Source organism: Arvicanthis niloticus, chromosome 19 (assembly GCF_011762505.2).
Source record: "Arvicanthis niloticus isolate mArvNil1 chromosome 19, mArvNil1.pat.X, whole genome shotgun sequence".
NCBI classification, from domain to species: Eukaryota; Metazoa; Chordata; class Mammalia; order Rodentia; family Muridae; genus Arvicanthis; species Arvicanthis niloticus.
Genome location: NC_047676.1, coordinates 32,295,966 through 32,310,619, shown reverse-complemented (window position 1 = coordinate 32,310,619; position 14,654 = coordinate 32,295,966). Strand labels below are relative to the sequence as shown.

Genomic DNA, 14,654 nt, shown 5'->3' with positions numbered 1-14,654 from the left:
AATAAATTTTACAACATAGCCATATTAATTTATTTACCTATTACCTATGACTGCTTCCATCAAATAATAGAAAATATTAATAACTGTGACAGATGCTCTAATGACCAGCAACTGACTAATGCAGGCCCTTTACAGAAAAAAAAAAAAAAAAACATTTTCTGGTTCCTGCTTTAGAATATTGATGTCAAAATTATATATTGTCATATCCAGCTGCCTAAATAATGTTTAACATATTCACACCAGCTGCATGCTAAAACTGTTAAAAAATTTTTTGTTATTTAATTTTAAAAACCCACTGATGCTTTAAAGAGGAATTTATTATGCTTATGGATCTTGTTATAAAATTAGATTATGTCCCTTGCTCCATTCCCTGCTGTTGTAACCAAGTCCCACAGTCTAGATCAATTTATGTATTAGGAAGAGTTGTTTAAACCTGGTGTGATGGAGCATAGGAGGCAGAGACAAGATGATCTACGGTAAGTTCAAGGCCAGCTTCATGTACGTGGTGATTTACAGGCTAGCTAGGATCATGCAGTGAGATCCTGTCTCAAAAAATAAAACTAAACAAACAAACAAAATTAGTAGTTTAGCCTATGGTTGTGGGGCTTAGAGAATAAAAGTGTTTAAGAATGTCTCTGCCCTCTGAGCTCAATGATTGTGACATATTTGTATATGTTATTGCTTCATGAGAAAAATGGAGACAGGAGTTCAAAGCAATGACTTAGTTCAGGAGCAAAATGACAGGAGGTAAGGATAGAAACACAAGTTGGTTTAAACTAATAACTTAAGAAGTGTAAGACCCATTTTTTAATCTTGAAACTTTTAGGGAATTGTCCCCATAGGACAATGCCTTATTCGTTATCTGGGAAATTATATAATGACTATTAAGCTTCTAGGAATGGCACATGCTTCTTATAAATGTAGGGTGGTCATGCAATGAGCAGCTGTAACACTTTGAGCATAAAGCTTTTCTTGTCTAGCAACACTGGGTATTTTTGTCACTTCTTTTTGTTGTGACTCATGTTCGAGCAAACGTGTATGGAGAAAAATGAAGATGATGAAATCCTTGAACAATTACTTACAGAAGTAAATCCGGGGACGTTTTGCATTTTGACTCATGGTTTCAGATGGGAACGCCGTAGCTGAATAGGCAGCAACAAGGGAGGCAGGCTCCCCGTCCATGGTGGCAAGGGCATGAGGAGGCTTGCTCACATCTCCACAGGCTAGGAAGCACACAAAGCCCAGGTAGAAGGTGTGAACTGGCTATAAGATTTAAGGCCTGACCCCAGGAACTCACTTCCTCCCACTAGACTCCATTTTTTTTAAGGTTTGTGAACCTCCCATCCTAGCACCACTGCCTAGAGAACAAGAGTTCAAACAGATGAACCTGCAAGGAATATTTCATAGTCAAACCATAACAGAAGGCATCTTCATATATAGAGATTTGTTTGGTTGAGTGGTGTGTGTATGTGCTGTGTGTGTGTGTGTGTGTTGAATGTCTATGTGCACGTTTGTGCATGTGTATATACAGTGGTTCGTGGAGGCCTGAGGACAACTTTAAGTGCCCTCCTTTGTTGCTTTCTTCTTTACTATTTTTAAAACAATACCTCTCACTCAACCGGGATTGAGTCTAGACTAGACTACACTAGACTACACTAGACTTAGTAGCTAAACTGAGTGCCCAGCAAGGTCCAGAGAACCTCCTGTCTCTGCCCACCACCAATGCTCGAGTTACAGATGTTGCCACCACATCTGGATTTTACCTTGGTGAGGAAAATTTAAAATCAGGTCCACATGCTTACACAGAAAGCCCCAAGGAGCAAGTTTTGTCATCTGTTTGTTTTTGTCTTTATCCATGGTGGCAAGAGTCCGAGGAGGCTTACTCACATCTCCTCAGACCCCAGAAGCACACGAAGCTCAGGTACAAAGGGCAACCTGTCTATAACCTATAAGGCATACAAGTCCCATTGTGTAGTCATGGCTGCGTTTAAATGCATAGAGTTCTACTACCTCTGCCTCCCAAGTACTGTGATTAAAGGCATGTACCATCATACTCAAAAGAAGAGAGAAATTCAAGTACAAAAAGTATAATTAGTTTAAGGCAGAAAAATGAATTTAGAAAATGAAAAGCTAAAAAGTTATCCAAGAACATAAAAAAGAAGAAGGAGAAGGAAGAGGAAGAAGAGGAGGAGGAGGAAAAGGAGGAAGAGGAGGAGGAGGAATAGGAAAAAGAGGAAAAGGAGGAAGAAGAGGAGGAGGAGGAAGAAGAGAAAGAGGAGGAGGGGGAGGACGAATGAAAAAATTTTGGACTGAACTTAGGAATAGAATTTAAGACAGTTGAGTAGATACCAAGAGTATGTACTGGGCAGATTCCAGGGAGACCCTAAGGTATCCAGAGATGAAAATTCATCACATTCATGATTTCTGCTTTCTGTTTTTATTATAGAATGAGAAGAAACTATACTCAGTTGGGGAGGAAGTTGAGATTTCATGTCTTACTGGATTCAAAGCTGTTGGATACCAGTACTTCAGATGCTTACCAGACAGAACCTGGAGGCAAGGAGACGTCGAATGCCAACGTGAGCATGGGGCAAGCACAAGCATTTGCAAGACTCCCAGCAGAATGGATGTGCCCAATACAAATAGAGGAAAATCAGTTCAGTTCATTTTATGAATTTTTTTAGTAACAGTGGTAAAAGACTTAGTGAAGCAGTAAATGGGCCTCATTTGCTGTTGTATTTCATAATACCAGATTTCAGCTCTCCTGCCCTTGCATATTAACCTCATACACATAGCACTATGAAGTATGCCTCTAAAGAGAAATTCATGGAACCAGAAAACTTATCTGACCACAGGCATCTGCCTTGGGTAATGTAAAAATTGAAACAAATGAATAAATTACAAAAAGATAATACTCAGATTTGGAATTTTGTATAAGATGCCATAATCTCCAAATCACTCTTTTTTGGAGGGTATAATTACATCCTTTACTGGAAAAGACTGAGTCAAATATGTCGTTTCTGTGACTGTCCATACTGTAGGAAGGTAAAAACTGAGATTCAAATAAGACTCAAAAAAGGGACCTCAAATACCTTCTGGGACCACTTACATAGGGTTGTGAGCAGTGTCAACTAAAATGATCCACATCTGTCACTCACAGTGTTGTAACTTGCCTTAAGAAAAACACAAAAGGAAGATGGAGGGTTGATTGAGGAGTTAAGAGCACTTGCTACTCATGCAGAGGATGCAGATTTGATTCCAAGAACCCCATGGCAGCTCACAACCATCTGTATATGCAGTTTCAGGAGATGGGCATCCTCTTCTGACTCCTTAGCCATGGAACCAAACACACCTGTGTCACACACACACACACACACACACACACACACACACACACACACACACACGGGCAGATAACACATATAGATAAAAATTAAAAATAAACAAATCCTTTAAAAGGATGAAAAACTCGAGAGGTAGAATAAAAAAGTCATTTTGTGAGAGAATAAAACAGTCAAAAGATATGACAAAAGTTGAGTGTGGGGCCAGCTCCTCAGCAAATATTCCTTTGCTATGAGGATTAAAGGATTTGTTTTAGTGGAGTTTCTGAGGAGAAGCTAGAGATTTTTAACTACAAACTTCACTGATTAAAAGGAGGTACCACAGCTGAGCAAACACAGTAAATCTCACTAGCATCACTTCTTTGGACACACATCATCTGCGTGTATTTCTTGACTCTTCTGCTCCACTGAACACATCTGAGATATTGTTCTCCCTGCAGGGACCTCGTGCCTCAAGCCAGTTGTTCAGGATGTCCTGACCATCTCCCCGTTTCAGAGAGTGTATAAGATTGGGGAATCCATTGAGCTGACATGCCCCAGAGGCTTTGTGGTTGCTGGGCCATCAAGGTATACATGCAGGGGAGACTCCTGGACACCTCCCATTTCAAATTCATTGACTTGTGTAAAAGGTGAGCAGGGACTCGGGGATTTGTGATTTCATAAGGATTGGCTCCAGAGGGCCTATAATTCAGAATCTAAAGCATTGCTACTGCTCAGGTAGATTTAGAATGAAGTGAGAAGCATATTTCACCCTGTGCAGATGACGAGATAATACCTTACTGACCAAGTAAGTGTTTACATCTTAGAGAGTGAGTTCAATTTCCCTTTCTAATAAAAAACTTCAACAGTTTCAGGGAGTCCAAGATGTCTAAAACACTCCCAGTTAGAGAGGATTTTGAATATTTTTACAACAAAGAGATAGAAGAAATAGATCTTTTAACCTTGATTTGCACACAAATTTGTACACATACCAAATGTCCCCTAGAACACCACAACTATGAACACACTTTATGTACCAGTTTTAAAAGTTTTTAGTCACTATAAAATTTTAAGAATCCTCTCCTGATGAATCCTGCATCACTGGAGCTGAAAATAACTGCTTTTAGGAGATGAAAAACGTAGACATATCTTTGAAAGAACTGACTAGAGAACAGTATGACTTTTCATATTTCCCTAAATCTTTTCGCTGGTTTCATCCACAACTAATTTAAAAATGGGTTTTGAAAAATACACTTTTATTTGACTATTTAAAACCTTTGCCTTAAAAGCAAGTCCATTTTTCTTTGTTTTGACAGTTTATATATTGAATCAATTTATATAATAACAAGGGTAGATAGCTTTGTTAAATAATGTCTACTTTCTGGAGAGAGAGAGAGAGAGAGAGAGAGAGAGAGAGAGAGAGAGAGAGAGAGAGAGAGAGAACATGTACTGTGGGGTATACTTTACATGCATGTATGTGAGTGGGCGCTCATGCACATGAGTGCCCACATATATGGAGGCCAGAGGTGGATACTGATGCTTCCCTAAGTCACGGTCCACCCTATTTTATTTTTAGAAAGGACCTCTCACTAAACCTGTAGCTCGTCTGTTGGTTAGCATTTGGCTCACTGACCAGAGAGGTCCAGGAATCTGCGTGTTTCCACTCCCTCCTACCCCCCGTACTGGGAATACAGGAACACCTTGCTACATTCAGCTCTTTGTAGCTGAGCTGGGGATCCCAACTCAGATCCTCCTGCTTGTGTGGCAGGCACTCTACCAACTGAGCATGTCCCCAGCCTTACACTTTTCAGCTTTCCTTCAACTGAGTTTTGCAGTTTCTGTCCAAATAATGACTTTCGTTATGATATTTTCAATTATGTGCATCAATGTTTCTGGCTCATATTTGTCTCCACTTTCCTGTCCCTATGTGCTCATGCTTGCGCTCTCTCTCTCTCTCTCTCTCTCTCTCTCTCTCTCTCTCTCTCTCTCTCTCCCTCTGTCTCTCTCCCTCTCTCTCTCTCTCTCTCTCTCTCTCTCTCTCTCTCTCTCTCTCTCACACACACACACACACACACACACATCCTTCCTCCTCCCCTGTATTCCTCCTCTCCTTTCACGTCACACATGTAATATATATGCATAGGTATTAGTATAGATAAATCTAAATCCTGCAAATAAGAGAAAACACATTATTATCTGTCTTTCATCTGGTCACTACCATCTTGTATGCCCACTCTCTTCCACTTAGATCTCTTCCAATGAGAGAAAGCATATGATATTTGTAGTTTTGAGTAATGTCTCACTTTTAATCAGAATTCTTGAGGATGCATCTGAGATAAGATATTAGGCTAATTTCACTTTGGAAAAGAACAGAAACACACAGAGGGAAAATTAGACTAAGTGTATGCATCCACTCTGCTAACTCCCTGTGTGCCTTCATGCCCTGTCCTTCTGTCTCTACTGGGATCTCATAATATTTGAAGAAAATGGAGAAAGTTAACCTTTCAACTAAACTTAAGTAGATCCTGTGGGAACTTGTGAGGGCTTCAGGTGAATGTTGTGTCTTGGACCACAGGCTCCCGATCATAATAATGATAAGTAATATGAATATCAGAAGAGGTATGGTTGGACACTTCAGGCTTCCAAAGTTAAAATATTCTGAGTAGCGTTTTGTTCATAAAACAAAACATGGATGGATAGATAGATAGACAGACAGATAGACAGACAGACACATACATACATACATACATACATACATACATACATACATACATACGTACATATGTAGTCAACTCTGTCCTTGGAAATTACAAGTATAAGGAAATAAAAATGAAATCAATTACATCTAGATAAAGGAAATAAAATACCTGATATGCTCTATCTTCCATGACAGTAATAGAAAGACACCAGTCAAAAGAAAGAAAAAGATTTTTTAAAAAATCCAAATAAGGTAAAGACACTTTCAGGCTGTCGCTGGCCAAAGACACTCTTCGGTGTTTCCTTGTGAAAAACTGTTTTTATCATGATGGAGCAAAGTACTTTACTTTCCTCTACAGCCGTGCCTTTCCTTCTTTTTAGGACCAACCCATTACACACACCACACACCTCAGGAAATCCTCCCGCTCTCAGCATTTCAAAGATTAAAAAGTATTCTCTTTATGTTGCTCCTGAGTTTGGCCTTCTGTCCTACTCAGTACCAGCGCCAGCTTCCTCCTCAAGAAAGATGGATGAAAAGCTCCTGTGTGGTCACTGAGCACTTCAAACTGACAGTGGCTAGACAGTGTTCCACAGCCCTTGAAAGTCCAGCTCTCACTGCAAACAACACATAGCTCTCAGCCTCCCCGGGCCTGTGTGAGAGGGAACAGAAGAACAACTGTGTAAGAAGCAATAGAAACCTCTTCCACAACAGCAGAGCTGCAGTGGACCTCACTCATCTCTTCTGACATTCACACCACTGAGCATACTAGAGCGACAATCCACCAGGTTTACCTAACTTCCTGGCCACATCTCGACAGATGAAATGAGGGTTTAAAAGGAGATGATGGCGAGAAATAGAAATAGCAGCGATGAAAAAAGAAAAGAAAAGAAAAGAAAAGAAAAGAAAAGAAAAGAAAAGAAAAGAAAGGAAAAGAAACCGCCGTTGTTTTCAGTATTCAATTGTGTCTTTAACAAAAATCTCCTTTTATCAAATCTTGTCCATAATAGGCTAAGTGAGAACGTGTGAGCCTCTTCTCCCGTTTGACTATGTAATTTAAGGAGTGTCAGCATATGGCTATTTCTTTTCTTTCTTGACAATTAACTTCTTCACTAAGGCACTCTTGTCCTGTGGCTGGTCCTGATGAATCAGATCCAGCTCAGGGATGTTTGGTTGGGATGTCAGATTTTGATCCAAAGCTAAACATCTTCTGCGTAGCCTTCACTGGAAACAAAGACAATCAAGGCTTCTCCTTACAGAGAACACACTCTAAGTGCCATCTTCCCATGTTAGTCCCCTTCCTCTATGTGAACATTCAGTTCTTCATCGTTGCTCAAGCATATTTCTTTGGGGATCTTTCCTAATTTTTCCCAGTTAAGATCAGTATGGTTTACTGTTTCTTGAATGAATTTTGCCTTTTAAGAGATTGCCCCTATTTTCAATTATAACTCCATTGTTATACTACTTTATGAACATGAGATTAAATGTGTTGAATGTATCAACTTCTCTCAAGTTCTGTCTGGTATCTTGGTCCAAATTACTGTCCCCTTTATCCTGAATTACTAACAAACCCAACTTCTTTTAGATTCATCAAAGGACCACTGTCTCTCCCTTCCTCTGTTTTCATTGAGATTTCTCCTTCTACCGACCTCCCCCTTCTCTTTCCCTCCCTCTCTTCCTTGGTTTCCTTTTTAAAATCCTAATGCATAGAATATAGACATAGGTCAACAGCTACATTCATCCATCTTGGAAATGACTTTCAAGCCATTACTCCCACCACCACCACCAAATTCCTTGCTTCTCATAGTTAAGGCCCATAGCGCTATGTCTCACAGATGTTGTGTGTGGTTTTATGTGTGCTTGTATTCTTTGACCTCCTAACAGGTTTCAACTATGTCAACATTCTCTACATCTTTTCCAAGACTCATCATCTTGTTGTTGGTGGTGGTAGTTAGGGGTTTAGTTTTGAGTGCTGTCTTAGGGTTTTCATTCCTGTGAAGAGACACTTTGGCTAAGGCGACTCTTATAAAGCACAACATTTAATTTTCAGAGGTTCAGTCAATTATCATCATAGCAGTAAACATGGCAGTGTGCAGTCAGACATGGTGTTGTAGAAGGAGCAGAGAGTTCTACATCTTGTTTCAAATGCAAGCAGGAAAGGACTGTCTTCCAGGAAGCCAGGAAAGGATCTCAAAGCCAACCCCCAAAGTGACACACTTTCTCCAACAAGGCTACACCTCCTAATAGTGCCACTCCTTGGGCCAAAGATATTCAGACCATCACAGGTGGTTTTGGGTTTTTTTTGTTTGTTTGTTTGTTGCTTGTTTTTGTTGTTGTAGTGGTAGTGGTGGTGTTTTGGTTTTGTTTTGTTTTGGGGTTTTGGGGTTTTTTTTTGTTTTTTTGTTTTTTGTTTGTTTGTTTGTTTTTTTTGTTTTTTTTTTTTTTTTTGAGACAGGATTTCTCTGTGTATCCCTAGCTATCCTGGAACTCACTCTGTAGACCCAAAAATCTCTAGATAGACCTTAAATCTGCCTGCCTCTGCTTCCTGGGTGCTGGGATTAAAGGTACACACTACTAACTCCTGGTAAACAAGTCATTTTGCTTAGTGCCTACCTCACTGGCTCTTTCCTTGTTTTTCACAGGTTCCTGCCTTAGACTGCCACATCACCTCATCCTGCAGTCTCATGCCAGGGAATCCTACTCACATTGGCAGCCTTAATAGTTTCCTAACAGAATTAATGAATTTAATTCTTAGCGCAGATTTCTTTGCCGAGTTCTATTGATTGATGTTGGTCATAGGTGCCACAGCAGACAGAGAAGCTCACCAAGATACTAAGCCTTCACTTTCCGAAGGAGCAGAGGGGTTCAGCCATCTTAGAGAAGACTGACACCCAGCTAGCTCACTCCAGTTAGGATATTCAAACATTATGTAAGGTTAATTGGTGCTTGAATTCCAGCTACCAAAGTTATCTTACCCTTGCTGACCATGAGTGAAGATGGCCCATACAAATCTCAGTCTTTTTTGACCATGGCTAGCCATAATCAAAAGTAAGTACTCCAGGTTTGCCAGGAGTGCCTTAGGACCAAAGTTGGTGCAGCTGCACATTCTCACATAATACCAAGAACAGATTCTCTAGAGAGACAGCATTTCTTCAAGGTTTGAACAGTCTCAAAACAATATCTCAACCTCTACTGATTGACCTAAACATAGCAAAGGCCTTGCTGAAACATTTCCCTCAGATCCAGACACAAAAGCTTTACTACAAATTTCACTTAAAGCCAGACACAAAGGCTTTATGATATATACCACGACAGAGTTCTAAACAGAAATACCAAAATTCCTCTAAGTTTACTTTGCTTGGATATACTAAAGATCCCACAAATTCAATATGAGTAGAAAGAGATCTTGATTCATCTTTCCCTGCCTAAAATGAACCATCTTTTGACAGTTTCTCTTTCTGTGTGCCCAGTGCCTTTCTGTGTATAAACTAGACAGTAATAACTAAACTTGATTGCCAACATAACTTACCAAAATATTAACAGAATTAACACACGTACAAATATATTTTGTTCTAATTTGCCCTGTGCACACATACAATTTATATCTCTCTTCTTTTATATCCCATCTCTTTGTACCTGGATCACTATAATGCCATAGATTATGTCCCATAGTCCTCTTCCCTATACCTTTCCAAAACAGAGTTTTCTGCAGAAGTCAGAGCCTATCTCATTTTTTAAAATCTAGACCTGCTATTGTCACACACTTTCTTGATTAGAAACCATCAGAGATGTACTTCTTGGGAAATAAGATGAGGGCAGCCTTATTAGGGACCGTAGTTCCGATCATGTGCTACTGTAGCTACATCTCATTGTATGCTTTTGATTTTCTGTGCTCAGCCACACTGGTCTCCTCTCAGTTCCGGGAAAGTCACATGCTGTCTCCTTTCAGAATGTTTTCATACGTGATGTTCCCTCTGCTTCCAACCATTCCCACATCCCCTCACACACAGGTCATTGTTCCCAACCTTCCTGGGAGCGTCAATTTTTCTGATTGCACGCATTTTTTTTTAATATCATTAATATTGTTAGCAATTCTCTTATGTATTACTGCATTTGTCCAACCAACATCTGTCTCTCCCCACCAGGTACAGAATGTGAGACACAGTTCACTCAGTCAGTCTCAGAGCCTAGCAAGGGCCCTTGGAGCATCACAGATGATCTATAAGAAGACAAATGAACAAAACTCTCTCCGTTTCCAGTTTTTGTTTTAGTTTTCTGAGCCCAACAACAGTTTTAATCTGGAAAGTATCGAAGGGAGTGAGCTGGAAAGGACTTTTCAGATGGAATGTTTCACAACACCGTATTTAAACAGGCCATGACGAATGAGCTAATCCAGTAGATAAAGGAGAACCCTTCACCACTCCCTGTTCTCCAGAGTTCAAGGCTAGCAGTCAGAAGTCTTGAAGATGCTCTGTTTTTCTCTCTCTTTTCTTTTGTTTCAGATAGTCTGACCAAGTCAAAGGGCCTTTGTCAACCAGGACAAAAACAATCAGGATCCCAGTGTATTTGTATGTCCCCAGAAGAAGACTGTAGGTATGAAACACTCTGAAGTGTGGTTGCAAATTGAGGAAACCAATCTGGTGTTGATGGAGAAGCTGACCTTGACACACAAACATGCAACATTCATTTTCACATAGCTGAAACTCCCATATCCAATTGAATTTGTCTCTTCATATTGGGGAACAAGCTCTTTTTAATTATTTTGTTTTTGAGATTACAATTATGTCATCTCTCACTTCACTTTCTCCCTCCAAACCTTCTCAGGTTTCCTTCCTGGGAGCAAGGGTTGTTTTTAATTATGTCTTATCCTGGCTCCCTATGGTTATATTGCATTTGTCTATTTAAGCAGTATAATTTATGTGTTAAAAAATTACTCTTGTCCATTTAAAACTGTCAAATTCAACTCTTTCAAAGCCTTCCCTTCCTTCTGACTATAGTTGAAAGTAGATACTCCAGTAATCTGTAGTAAAGTGTTATGAGTATAAAATACACACACTCACACATGCTCACACACACATACATACATCACACACACAGATATATACACATCACACACACCTACACCACACATGCACGCACACACCATACAAACATACATACACACACATACCACACAAACATATATACACACCACACACACATCATACACAAACATACACATACACCACCCACAAACATACACACACACATACTCATACACAAACATATACACACACCCCACACACAAGAATAACACAACATACACAATACACAGACCACAAGTGGAAAAATCCTTGCTTTGTTTAGTTCTGTTTTCCTGGAAGCCCACCTTTTGTTTTATCACGTTAACTTTCTCAAAATAAAACTAGATGCTGCAAGAAATCAACAGACTAAACACCATTGTGAATGTGTCACTCTTAACACTCCTTAGCCACAGACTCCTATGTGCAAATTTGCAAACAGTTGTAAGCAGTGGGTCCCCATCATCTGGTGAGCACAGTGGGCCGTTTTCTCTATAACCCCACCAGCATATATCAGCCCAAAGGTAGCTCTATTTGGACTCCTTGGATTTTTCCACAATTAGTTTCTTCCTTTCGGACTCCAATCACCAAAGGATTTCTGGAAACTATTCACTATATCCATATTGTCCTTTTAACAGAGGAAGCTTCTTAATGGATCTTTGCAATACCAAATCTTAAACATACACAGTATTTCAGTATGGACAGAGAGTCCATACTGCTGTGCTACACCCTCCAGTCCTTCCTCTACCCACTGGTTCCCTTTATAACAAGTAAAGGTGTCGAGAGTAGCCAGCCCACAGCTTATTTCTTCAGAATAGAGAAAGCAGTCTTTTGTTCTAGGGGATGAGCTCTACTTTCTGGAAATCACTTTACACACTGGTGCACTGACTATTAACTCTGAATCAGACACCACAGGAAGAGCTCAGATTTGAAATAATCAAAGAAATTTGTCATCTCCACCTAGAGAAAGACTGATCTTGTGTTACATATGTAATAATAGGATTTATCCTTTTATCTGTGGGGATGAAGCTTGTCAGCCAATGAGTGAGTTAAAGCCTCATGCTCCAAATCATAGCACAGAAACATTTAAAACATTATATAGTGATATAGAGATTGTATGACATGCATTGAACTATTGCAGCAATTAGTTAGTATTCTAGAGTTGCAAAAGGATCCTGGGCTATGTTGATCAGGGCTAGCCAGAACTACATTTAATATCAGTAGAAAGAGAAAGAATGCCATGCTGGTGGATGCTAGCAAGGAAACAATCTTAGGGGTTTAGAAATTTAATGAATACCATTGCAGACAATAAAGAGGGATGTAGTGGGATGGGAAAATAAGACAGGGCATTTGGTTGCAGTGAATCATAGAAAATCTTGTTTATTCAGTTGACAGACTCCAACTTGAATTGAGTTGCAAACAGTTGCAAGATTAAGATAGAAGTGCAAAAAGACGAGTCACAGAGGCATATGGGATGGAAGTGGGAGGGGTGATGTAGCGAGAGACACTATCAGTACTAAAACCTAATGAAGAAAACCTGAGTGGCCAGTCGCCTGTACATGTCATCTGCATGCTCTATACGCCCTCAAACCTTAACACTTGCTTCCCATCCTCCCACAGCAGTTATTCGGAAGATCTCTGTATATTTGATGGGGGATCCAGCCAGTACTTCACTTCATCCGCTTGCAAATTTTTGGCTGAAAAATGTTTAAACAACAACCAGTTCCACTTTGTCCATGCTGGTTCCTGCCAAGAAGGCCCACAGTTAGAATGGGGCCTTGAGAGGCTAAAACTCGCATTGAATAGCACAAAGAGAGTGCCCTGTGGATACAACACCTGCTATGACTGGGAAAATTGTTCAGGTAAGCCAGTGTGGTAAATTTATTCTAGAAACATTCTCACTCTGCTCTTCTCAGATCATGTGGCATATTTTCTCTGCATTTATACAGCATATTTACATTTATACGACTTTGTATAACCTGACTTTAATCAAAAAGTATTTATTTTTGTTAAAATTTTCATAATCTAGACAGTAAAGGCAAAAGATAACCAACCACAAACTAAAGGTAGCTACCTTAATAATTCAGGGGTATATCTTTCCAGTCTCTTTCTATCCCCATGTACTCAGTGTTATCCTTAGATTCCAATAAGACAGCAGTTTTCAATGTGTGAGTCATGACCTTTTTGTAGGTCAAACCACCCTTTCACAGGGGTTGCCTAAAGACCCCAGAAAACAGAGATATTTCCATTATAATTATAACAGTAGCAAAATTACAGTTATGAAGTAGCAATGAAAATAATTTTATGGTTGGGGATCACCACACTGTGAGAAACTGTATGAAAGGGTCACAGCATTAGAAAGGTTGAGAACCACTGCAGAGCTGTAAGAGGAACACTGTTCTGCTCCACAGCTTCAACAGTGCCTTCCATACCATAATGTCTCCCTGTTGGTTTGTACTCAATTGATCCAAGAGTGTTATCTAGGTCGGACTGAGTTTCAATGTGATGCCAATTGCTGAAATATTTTCCTTAAATTTCTTTAATTCCTTTATTAGTGACTGGCACTTTCAAGGACTAGCAGTATTATTCAATCAGTCATTCTGAGCCCAAGTTCAAGGTCCCACTGGACTCAAGCACTGGTTTTCACCTATGGAACAATCTTTTCCTTTCTACTGTTTCTCTTCCTCACTATCTGTGAGGTCAACCAGATGTCCACAAGAAAGCTCTGTGACCCATGTGTAGAATGCCATTTGTCAACCAGAGGTAGATTCCCATACTCAGGGTCCAGCTTAGAGAGTAAATGAGTCCTATTGACCAGAAAGGACTATTTACTCAAAATTGCTTGAATTGAACTACCCACATTGTACTGATATTCTCATTTGAGTCACTATAAAGACAACAAACTTCACTAAAAAAATTGTCCCTGGTGCCTCACACATTCCAGCTATTGACCTTTGTACAATAAACACACATAAAAAAATAAAATGGGAACATATTTTATATAACATTTTAGAAATTGATGTGCTCATTTAATGTAACATGATATAAATATAACTTTTTTCATGTCCTGATATTATTGTCACATAATGTTAAATGTCTATAAAAGTCTGTGTGAAAATATTAAATATGTTTTATTTATCCAATATTTAAGTAGATTAACTTCTCCCTGATACATTTGTATTATAAACAGTGCTATGACAGATAAATTTATCACAAAGGGTTAAGTTAATCTAAAATTATTTCTTTAACATATGCCTTAGAAAACAGAACTTCAAAGTAAATAATATTTAATGATGATTTCATTATACATTGACAATTCTTTACAATATACTTTTATCATATTCTTCCCCTCTTCTTCCCCAAACATCTTCCAGATTCTCTCCATAAATACTATTTTTAAAGTATAAAATGATAACTGATACAATGCATTAGACTACTTTCCAGAAGTGTTTTTGTGACAATATATTCAACTGTATCAGATATGCTATTCACCCGCTACCACCCTCACCAAGCCTAGTTGTTATCACTTCTTCCTAACCTGTCAATTCGTCCTTAAGATGCAGCATTGCATCTCCATCC

At 39.2% G+C, this 14,654-nt stretch overlaps 1 protein-coding gene across 1 annotated transcript in view; it reads left to right on the top strand.

The window, feature by feature from the left end:
• Positions 1–14,654, top strand: part of C6 (complement C6) — a 67,312-nt gene that overhangs the window by 48,067 nt on the left and 4,591 nt on the right. Inside the window, exons 14-17 of the mRNA XM_034523621.2 lie at positions 2,447–2,579; positions 3,782–3,970; positions 10,518–10,608; positions 12,696–12,937. Coding sequence (XP_034379512.1) covers positions 2,447–2,579; positions 3,782–3,970; positions 10,518–10,608; positions 12,696–12,937 — 655 coding nt within the window. The remainder of the gene's footprint in view (positions 1–2,446; positions 2,580–3,781; positions 3,971–10,517; positions 10,609–12,695; positions 12,938–14,654) is intronic.